At 41.3% G+C, this 10,719-nt stretch overlaps 1 protein-coding gene across 1 annotated transcript; it reads right to left on the bottom strand.

Moving 5' to 3' along the window:
- Positions 1–9,984: 9,984 nt before the first annotated feature.
- LOC131502076 (profilin-2-like) lies at positions 9,985–10,446 on the bottom strand. The gene has a single exon (XM_058712706.1). The coding sequence runs from the start codon at positions 10,444–10,446 to the stop codon at positions 9,985–9,987; it is 462 nt and encodes a 153-aa protein (XP_058568689.1).
- Between the last annotated feature and the right edge of the window lie 273 nt (positions 10,447–10,719).

The raw sequence follows: 10,719 nt of genomic DNA, 5'->3' as shown, positions 1-10,719 counted from the left end.
TAAAAACCCTGGAGAAAGTCGGGATAGAAGGAACATACTTAAAGATCATAAAAGCCATTTATGAAAAGCCCACAGCTAACATCATCCTCAATGGGGAAAAACTGAGAGCTTTTTCCCTGAGATCAGGAACACGACAGGGATGCCCACTCTCACCGCTGCTGTTTAATATAGTGCTGGAAGTTCTAGCATCAGCAATCAGACAACAAAAGGAAATCAAAGGCATCAAAATTGGCAAAGATGAAGTCAAGCTTTCGCTTTTTGCAGATGACATGATATTATACATGGAAAATCCGATAGACTCCACCAAAAGTCTGCTAGAACTGATACATGAATTCAGCAAAGTTGCCGGATACAAAATCAATGTACAGAAATCAGTTGCATTCTTATACACTAACAATGAAGCAACAGAAAGACAAATAAAGAAACTGATCCCATTCACAATTGCACCAAGAAGCATAAAATACCTAGGAATAAATCTAACCAAAGATGTAAAAGATCTGTATGCTGAAAACTATAGAAAGCTTATGCAGGTAATTGAAGAAGATATAAAGAAATGGAAAGACATTCCCTGCTCATGGATTGGAAGAATAAATATTGTCAAAATGTCAATACTACCCAAAGCTATCTACACATTCAATGCAATCCCAATCAAAATTGCACCAGCATTCTTCTCGAAACTAGAACAAGCAATCCTAAAATTCATATGGAACCACAAAAGGCCCCGAATAGCCAAAGTAATTTTGAAGAAGAAGACCAAAGCAGGAGGCATCACAATCCCAGACTTTAGCCTCTACTACAAAGCTGTCATCATCAAGACAGCATGGTATTGGCATAAAAACAGACACATAGACCAATGGAATCGAATAGAAACCCCAGAACTAGACCCACAAACGTATGGCCAACTCATTTTTGACAAAGCAGGAAAGAACATCCAATGGAAAAAAGACAGTCTCTTTAACAAATGGTGCTGGGAGAACTGGACAGCAACATGCAGAAGGTTGAAACTAGACCACTTTCTCACACCATTCACAAAAATAAACTCAAAATGGATAAAGGACCTGAATGTGAGACAGGAAACCATCAAAACCTTAGAGGAGAAAGCAGGAAAAGACCTCTCTGACCTCAGCCGTAGCAATCTCTTACTCGGCACATCCCCAAAGGCAAGGGAATTAAAAGCAAAAGTGAATTACTGGGACCTTATGAAGATAAAAAGCTTCTGCACAGCAAAGGAAACAACGAACAAAACTAAAAGGCAACCAACGGAATGGGAAAAGATATTTGCAAATGACACATCGGACAAAGGGCTAGTATCCAAAATCTATAAAGAGCTCATCAAACTCCACACCCGAAAAACAAATAACCCAGTGAAGAAATGGGCAGAAAACATGAATAGACACTTCTCTAAAGAAGACATCCGGATGGCCAACAGGCACATGAAAAGATGCTCAACGTCGCTCCTCATCAGGGAAATACAAATCAAAACCACACTCAGATACCACCTCACGCCAGTCAGAGTGGCCAAAATGAAGAAATCAGGAGACTATAGATGCTGGAGAGGATGTGGAGAGACGGGAACCCTCTTGCACTGTTGGTGGGAATGCAAATTGGTGCAGCCGCTCTGGAAAGCAGTGTGGAGGTTCCTCAGAAAATTAAAAATAGACCTACCCTATGACCCAGCAATAGCACTGCTAGGAATTTATCCAAGGGATACAGGAGTACTGATGCATAGGGGCACTTGTACCCCAATGTTTATAGCAGCACTCTCAACAATCGCCAAATTATGGAAAGAGCCTAAATGTCCATCAACTGATGAATGGATAAAGAAATTGTGGTTTATATACACAATGGAATACTACGTGGCAATGAGAAAGAATGAAATATGGCCTTTTGTAGCAACGTGGATGGAACTGGAGAGTGTGATGCTAAGTGAAATAAGCCATACAGAGAAAGACAGATACCATATGGTTTCACTCTTATGTGAATCCTGAGAAACGTAACAGAAACCCATGGGGGAGGGGAAGGGAAAAAAAAAAAGAGGTTAGAGTGGGAGAGAGCCAAAGCATAAGAGATTGTTAAAAACTGAGAACAAACTGAGGGTTGATGGGGGGTGGGAGGGAGGGCAGGGTGGGTGATGGGTATTGAGGAGGGCACCTTTTGGGATGAGCACTGGGTGTTGTAAGGAAACCAATTTGACAGTAAATTTCATATATTAAAAAAATAAATAAATAAATAAATAAAAAATAAAAAAAAATAAAAAAATAAAAAAATAAAAAAGATGTGGTATAAATATACATATTATGGAATATTACTCAGCTATCAAAAAGAATGAAATCTTGCCATGTGCAACAACATTGAAAGAGGTATAGTGTATTTTGCTAAGCAAAATAAGTCGGTCAGAGAAAGAAAATACCATATGATTTCACTCATATTTGGAATTTAAGAAACAAAACAGATGAACATAGAAGAAGGAAAAAGAGAGGGAAGCAAACCATAAGAGACTCTTAATGATTGAGAAAAACTGAAGATTGATGGATGGAGGTGGGGAGGAAGGGGCTAAATAAGTGATGGGCATTAAGGAGGACAGTACACACACGCGTGCACACACACACACACACACACACAATGGAATATTACTCACTCACCAAAAAGAATGAAATCTTGCCATTTGCAATGACATAGATGGAACTAGAGTATATTAGGCTAATCAAATTAATTCACTGAAAGTCAACTACCATATGATTTCACTGACATGTGGAATTTATGAAAGAAAACAGATCGACTGGAGATGAGCTGGGAAGATGGCGGTGTAGGAGGACGCTGGGCTCACTGCGCATCCTGCTGATCACTTAGATTCCACCTACACCTGCCTAAATAACCCAGAAAACCGCCAGAAGACTAGCAGGACAGAGTCTCCGGAGCCAAGAGCAGACAAGAGGCCCATGGAAGAGGGTAGGAAGGGCGGAGAGGCGGTGCACGCTACACGGACTGGCAGGAGGGAGCCGGGGCAGAGGGGTGGCCCGCTGGCCAAGAAGAGCCCCCGAGTCTGTCTTGCAAAAGCGGAGGGGCTGGACGGAGTGTGTTCCGACAGCAAGTGGGACTTGACCTCTGGAAGGTTATAAGCTAACAGCTCTGCTTGGAGAACGGGAAGGCTGGAGGACAACGGGAGGGAGAGTTGTTGAGCCCAGGACTACAGAGCTCAGCTTGGCGGGTAACAAAGGCACTCGCCAGCGCCATCTCCCTCGCCCATCCCCCAACCAAAATCCCAAAGGGAACCAGTTCCTGCCAGGGAACTTGCTTGCACCGCGCAAACACCCAACGCTGTGCTTCTGCGGATCCATCCCTCCGGCGGGTCTGACTCCCTCCCGGTGCCACAGGGCCCCTCCCGAAGCAGATCTCCGAAGGAAAAGCGAGCTGATCCTGCCCCTCCCGGCCCTGTGCACCTTGCCTATCCACCCCAGCTAATATGTCAGATCCCCAGCACCACAAGCCTGGCAGTGTGCAAGTAGCCCAGATGGGCCACACCACCCCACAGTGAATCCCGCCCCTAGGAGAGGGGAAGAGAAGGCACACACCAGTCTGACTGTGGCCCCAGCGGTGGGCTGGGGGCAGACATCAGGTCTGACTGTGGCCCTGCCCACCAGTGCAAGTTATTCAAGACAGCACAGGGGAAGGGCCCCACAGTCCCGCACCATTCCAGGGACTATCCAAAATGAAGAAACAGAAGAATGCCCCTCAGAAAAACGTCCAGGAAATAACAACAGCTAACAAACTGATCAAAAATGATTTAAACAATATAACAGAAAGTGAATTTAGAATAATAGTCATAACATTAATCGCTGAGCTTGAAAACAGTATAAAGGACAGCAGAGAATCTCTTGCTACAGTGATCAAGGGACAAAGGAACAGTCAGGAGGAGCTAAAAAAGGCTATCAATGAGCTGCAAAATAAAATGGAGACAACTACGGCTCAGATTGAAGGGGCAGAGAAGAGAATAGGTGAACTAGAAGATAAAATTATGGAAAAAGAAGAAGCTGAGAAAAAGAGAGATAAAAAAATCCAGGAGTATGAGGGGAAAATGAGAGAACTAAGTGATGCACTAAAGAGAAATAATCTACGCATAACTGGTATTCCAGAGGAGGAAGAGAGAGGGAAAGGTGCTGAAGGTGTACTTGAAGAAATAATAGCTGAGAACTTCCCGGATCTGGGGAAGGAAAAAGGCATTGAAATCCAAGAGGCACAGAGAACTCCCTTCAGACGTAACTGGAATCAATCTTCTGCACGACATATCATAGTGAAACTGGCAAAATACAAGGATAAAGAGAAAATTCTGAAAGCAGCAAGGGATAAACGTGCCCTCACATATAAAGGGAGACCTATAAGACTCATGACTGATCTCTCTACTGAAACTTGGCAGGCCAGAAAGGAATGGCAGGAGATCTTCAATGTGATGAACAGGAAAAAATGCAGCCGAGAATCCTTTATCCAGCAAGTCTGTCATTTAGAATAGAAGGTGAGATAAAGGTCTTCCCAAACAAACAAAAACTGAAGGAATTTGTCACCACTAAACCAGCCCTACAAGAGATCCTAAGGGGGATCCTGTGAGACAAGGTACCAGAAACATCGCTACAAGCATGAAAACTACGGACATCACAATGACTCTAAACCCCTATCTTTCTATCATAACACTGAACGTAAATGGACTAAATGCGCCAACCAAAAGACATAGGGTATCAGAATGGATAAAAAAACAAGACCCATCTATTTGCTGTCTATAAGAGACTCATTTTAGACCTGAGGACACCTTCAGATTGAGAGTGAGGGGATGGAGAACTATTTATCATGCCACTGGAAGTCAAAAGAAAGCTGGAGTAGCCATACTTCTATCAGACAAATTAGACTTTAAATTAAAGGCTGTAACAAGAGATGAAGAAGGGCATTGTATAATAATCACAGGGTTTATCCACCAGGAAGAGCTAACAATTATAAATATCTATGCGCCGAATACAGGATCCCCAAATATATAAAACAATTACAAACATAAGCAACCTTATTGATAAGAATGTAGTAATTGCAGGGGACTTTAACACTCCACTTACAACAATGGATAGATCATCTAGACACACGGTCAATAAAGAAACAAGGGCCCTGAATGAATATTTGGATCAGATGGACTTAGCAGGTCTATTTAGAACTCTGCATCCCAAAGCAACAGAATATACTTTCTTCTCGAGTGCACATGGAACATTCTCCAAGATAGATCATATACTGGGTCACAAAACAACCCTTCATAAGTATACAAGAATTGAGATCATACCATGCATACTTTCAGACCACAATGCTATGAAGCTTGAAATCAACCACAGGAAAAAGTCTGGAAAACCTCCAAAAGCATGGAGGTTAAAGAACACCCTACTAAAGAATGAGTGGGTCAACCAGGCAATTAGAGAAGAAATTAAAAAATATATGGAAACAAATGAAAATGAAAATAGAACAATCCAAACGCTTTGGGATGCAGCAAAGGCAGTCCTGAGAGGAAAATATATTGCAATCCAGGCCTATCTCAAGAAACAAGAAAAATCCCAAATACAAAATCTAAAAGCACACCTAAAGGAAATAGAAACAGAACAGCAAAAACAGCCTAAACCCAGCGGAAGAAGAGAAATAATAAAGATCAGAGCAGAAATAAACAATATAGAATCTAAAAAAACTGTAGAGCAGATCAATGAAACCAAGAGTTGGTTTTTTGAAAAAATAAACAAACTTGATAAACCTCTAGCCAGGCTTCTCAAAAAGAAAAGGGAGAGGAGCCAAATAGATAAAATCATGAATGAAAATGGAATTATCACCACCAACCCCTCAGAGATACAAGCAATTATCAGGGAATACTATGAAAACTTATATGCCAACAAACTGGACAACCTGGAAGAAATGGACAAATTCCTAAACACCCACACGCCTCCAAAACTCAATCAGGAGGAAAAGGAAAGTTGAACAGGACCATAACCAGCGAAGAAATTGAATCAGTCATCAAAAATCTCCCAACAAATAAGAGTCCAGGACCAGATGGCTTCCCAGGGGAGTTCTACCAGACGTTTAAAGCAGAGATAATACCTATCCTTCTCAAGCTATTCCAAGAAATAGAAAGGGAAGGAAAACTTCCAGACTCATTCTATGAAGCCAGTATTACTTTGATTCCTAAACCAGGCAGAGACCCAGTAAAAAAAGAGAACTACAGGCCAATATTCCCGATGAATATGGATGCAAAAATTCTCAGTAAGATACTAGCAAATTGAATTCAACAGCATATAAAAAGAATTATTCACCATGATCAAGTGGGATTCATTCCTGGGCTGCAGGGCTGGTTCAACATTGGCAAATCAATCAACGTGATACATCACATTAATAAAAGAAAAGATAAGAACCATATGATCCTGTCAATCGATGCACAAAAGGCCTTTGACAACATTCAGCAACATTTCTTAATAAAAACCCTCGAGAAAGTCGGGATAGAAAGAACATACTTAAAGATCATAAAAGCCATTTATGAAAAGCCCACAGCTAACATCATCCTCAATGGGGAAAAACTGAGAGCTTTATCCCTGAGATCACGAACACTACAGGGATGCCCACTCTCACCGCTGTTGTTTCACATAGTGTTGGAAGTTCTAGCATCAGCAATCAGACAACAAAAGGAAATCAAAGGCATCCAAATTGGCAAAGATGAAGTAAAGGTTTCACTTTTTGCAGATGACATGATACTATACATGGAAAATCCGATAGACTCCACCAAAAGTCTGCTAGAACTGATACATGAATTCAGCAAAGTTGCAGGATACAAAATCAATGTAGAGAAATCAGTTGCATTCTTATACACTAACAATGAAGCAACAGAAAGACAAATAAAGAAACTGATCCCATTCACAATTGCACCAAGAAGCATAACATACCTAGGAATAAATCTAACCAAAGATGTCAAAGATCTGTATGCTGAAAAGTATAGAAAGCTTATGAAGGACATTGAAGAAGGTATAAAGAAATGGAAAAAAATTCCATGCTCATGGATTGGAAGAATAAATATTGTCAAAATGTCAATACTACCCAAAGCTATCTACACATTCAATGCAATCCCAATCAAAATTGCACCAGCATTCTTCTCGAAACTAGAACAAGCCATCCTAAAATTCATATGGAACCACAAAAGGCCCTGAATAGCCAAAGTAATTTTGAAGACGAAGACCAAAGCAGAAGGCATCACAATCCCAGACTTTAGGCTCTACTACAAAGCTGTCATCATCAAGACAGCATGGTATTGGCACAAAAACAGACACATAGACCAATGGAATAGAATAGAAACCCCAGAACTAGACCCACAAACATATGGCCAACTAATCTTTGACCAAGGAGGAAGGAACATCCAATGGAAAAAAGACAGTCTCTTTAACAAATGGTGCTGGGAGAACTGGACAGCAACATGCAGAAGGTTGAAACTAGACCACTTTCTCACACCATTCACAAAAATAAACTCAAAATGGATAAAGGACCTGCATGTGAGACAGGAAACCATCAAAAGCCTAGAGGAGAAGGCAGGAAAAGACCTCTCTGACCTCAGCCGTAGCAATTTCTTACTTCACACATCCCCATAGGCAAGGGAATTAAAAGCAAAAATGAACTTCTGGGACCTTATGAAGATAGAAAACTTCTGCACAGCAAGGGAAACAACCAACAAAACTAAAAGGCAACCAACGGAATGGGAAAAGATATTTGCAAATGACATATAGGAAAAAGGGCTAGTATCCAAAATCTATAAAGAACTCACCAAATTCCACACCCGAAAACAAATAACCCAGTGAAGAAATGGGCAGAAAACACGAATAGACACTTCTCTAAAGAAGACATCTGGATGGCGTACAGGCACATGAAAAGATGCTCAACATCGCTCCTCATCAGGGAAATACAAATCAAAACCACACTCAGATATCACCTCACGCCAGTCAGAATGGCCAAAATGAACAATTCAGGAGAGCATAGATGCTGGAGAGGATGTGGAGAAATGGGAACCCTCTTGCACTGTTCGTGGGAATGCAAATTGGTGCAGCCACTCTGGGAAACAGTGCGGAGGTTCCTCAGAAAATTAAAAATAGATCTACCCTATGACCCAGCAATAGCACTGCTAGGAATTTACTCAAGGGATACAGGAGTACTGATGCATAGGGGCACTTGTACCCCAATGTTTATAGCAGCACTCTCAACAATAGCCAAATTATGGAAAGAGCCTAAATGTCCATCAACTGATTAATGGATAAAGAAATTGTGGTTTATATACACAATGGAGTACTACGTGGCAATGAGAAAGAATGAAATATGGCCCTTTGTAGGAATGTGGATGGAACTGGAGAGTGTGAAGCTAAGTGAAATAAGCCATACAGGGCAGCCTGGCCCCAATATTGGCTACATACCCTGCTTGCTCCAAATCTCATGACTCTGAGCTCTGGCATGACTATCCTTCTCAGTCAAATCACCATCAGTCCAAGTGCAGCAAGACCCTCCTCTAGAAGACCAGCATAGAGTGAGGACCACTCACACTAGGTCCCTAAAGACTAGAGTTTTAAAAGTCAACAAGCATGGCTGGGATAGAGCCTGGAGGGCACTGTGCTGCTCCTGGAGAAAAGGCAGGCAAACAACCCAGAGAGAGAGAGTGTGTGAAAACAGTGATCACACTGAGGACACACTGGACACACGAGGACATACTGAAGTGAGACTATTTGCTCCTCTCAAAGTGCTTTCCTGAGAGCAATAAGCTCAGAGAACCTCCTCCAGGGACAAAGGAGCTTGGTGGCAACATTTCCCTCCCTTGCCCCTCAGCGTGAACCACCTTCAGCACAACAGCAAGATATATTTTAATTAAATTTGCAAAACATAACAATAAAGAAAAAATCCAGAAACCAAGACAAAATAAGTAACTAACTTACAGGGGAAGACCCATAAGGCTAGCTGCAGATCTCTCCAGAGACACTTGGGAAACCAGAAGAGACTGGCATAATATATTCAACATGCTAAATGGGAAAAGTCTGCAGCCAAGAATACTCTATCCAACAAGGATACCATTCAGGATACGAGAGATAGGGATACCTGAGTAGCTCATTAGGTTAAGAGTACAACTCTTGATTTTGGCTCAGGTCATGGTCTCACATGGTCTCTTACTTGGGATTCTCTCTCTCTCCCTCGTTCTCTGCCCCTCCTCCACTCATTCTCAGATACTCTCTCTCTTTCAATAAATAAATAAATAAATAAATAAATAAATGAATAAATATTAAGAAACAAGCAATATAAGACATAAAGAGTTCACAGACAAAAAACTAAAGGAGTTCATGACCACTAAACAAACCCTCAAAGAAATATTAAAGGGGATTCTTTGAGTGGAAAGTAAAGACAAAAGTAACAAAGAAACAAAGGAACATAGAAAATCTCCAGAAACAATGAAAAAACAAGTAACAAAATGACACTAAATACATATTTATAAATAGTCTGAATGTAAATGGACTAAATGTTCCAATCAAAAGACATAGGATGTCAAATGGATAAAAAAAAATACCCATCTGTATGTTATCATTATATAGATAAGGAAACTGAGACCCAGAGAGAGAGAAAGATATCATAGTAAGTAAGGAAAAAGTTAGGATTAGAACCAAAATTTCCTAGTTCCCAGTCTACTATTATTTTTTTCCAGGTTCTGAGAAAGGAGTTATGGTGTTCTAGGTGTAAGAAAGTCCCAGAAGCCCTAATGCCTGAGCACTTACTCCCAATCTTCCCCCTCCCAACACCCCTCCCTGACACACACACACACACACACACACACACACACACACATCTCCAAACCTGATATGGGATCTCCCTTTCTTTTTCTTCAAGACCAGGTTAACTTAGTAGGTAACACAGATAACTGAATTCAAATTCCAGGTCAAACATCAACTCCTTTTTATTTAGTTAGAAATGGGCCATGTGTTGATGAATGGCCTCTCTGATGTAACCTGCCATCTCAAAAGCCTTAAGGTTGAGAGGCTCTCCTTCTGTTCCTTTTTGTCCCATCATCACAAGGTATACAGACTCAATATGAACTACAGTGACTTCCTGGCTGCCCTGACTCTGGCATTTGGTGCGGAAGTCCATGGTGTTGTTTCCCTCAGTGTAAAGGTTGTCCCGAATCAATAAGCATTTGGTCCCTGCAAGAGTGATCCCTTGAAGAAACAATTTCTCTCTCCCCTCTCTTGCCAGCAAGATCTGAATTTCTTCCTGGGTCAACTGGAACAAGTTGCCTTCAGGGTAAGAAGCTAACAACCAAGGTGGGGAATTGGTGATAATCCCTGCATCACAGCACATCCCAGTCTGTAGGAAGAGAGTGATGCAGTCTTGCCAGACCTCTTCGCTGATATCCTCTATGCACTGCATGATTCAAGTAAGTTGTCTCTAAAAGATGAATAAAGTGCTTTCTAATAATTTGGTCTGTAAAAGAAGTTTGTTAGAAGTTGGCTTAAGATGACTGATAAGCTGAGACAGAAATAACCTAAAAATACAGTCTGTTTCTGATGGCCTCTCCCCAGCAGCAAAGTGGAGGAGTTCTTGGTGACACTTGAATGAAGTTGTGGCCTACCTGCCCTCTGCTGTGATTTATCAAGCTACCTCTTGAGCAGGAGTGACTTTTTAAATAATCATCATCCATCA

The sequence above is a fragment of the Neofelis nebulosa genome, chromosome X (genome assembly GCF_028018385.1).
Source record: "Neofelis nebulosa isolate mNeoNeb1 chromosome X, mNeoNeb1.pri, whole genome shotgun sequence".
In the NCBI taxonomy this organism is placed as follows: Eukaryota; Metazoa; Chordata; class Mammalia; order Carnivora; family Felidae; genus Neofelis; species Neofelis nebulosa.
Note: the sequence above shows the minus strand (reverse complement) of the source record. Positions and strands in the feature narration are given on the sequence as shown.

Bases quoted from the DNA above. Each gene is read 5' to 3' on its own strand.
- LOC131502076 (XM_058712706.1), bottom strand. From the start codon at position 10,446: ATGCAGTGCATAGAGGATATCAGCGAAGAGGTCTGGCAAGACTGCATC.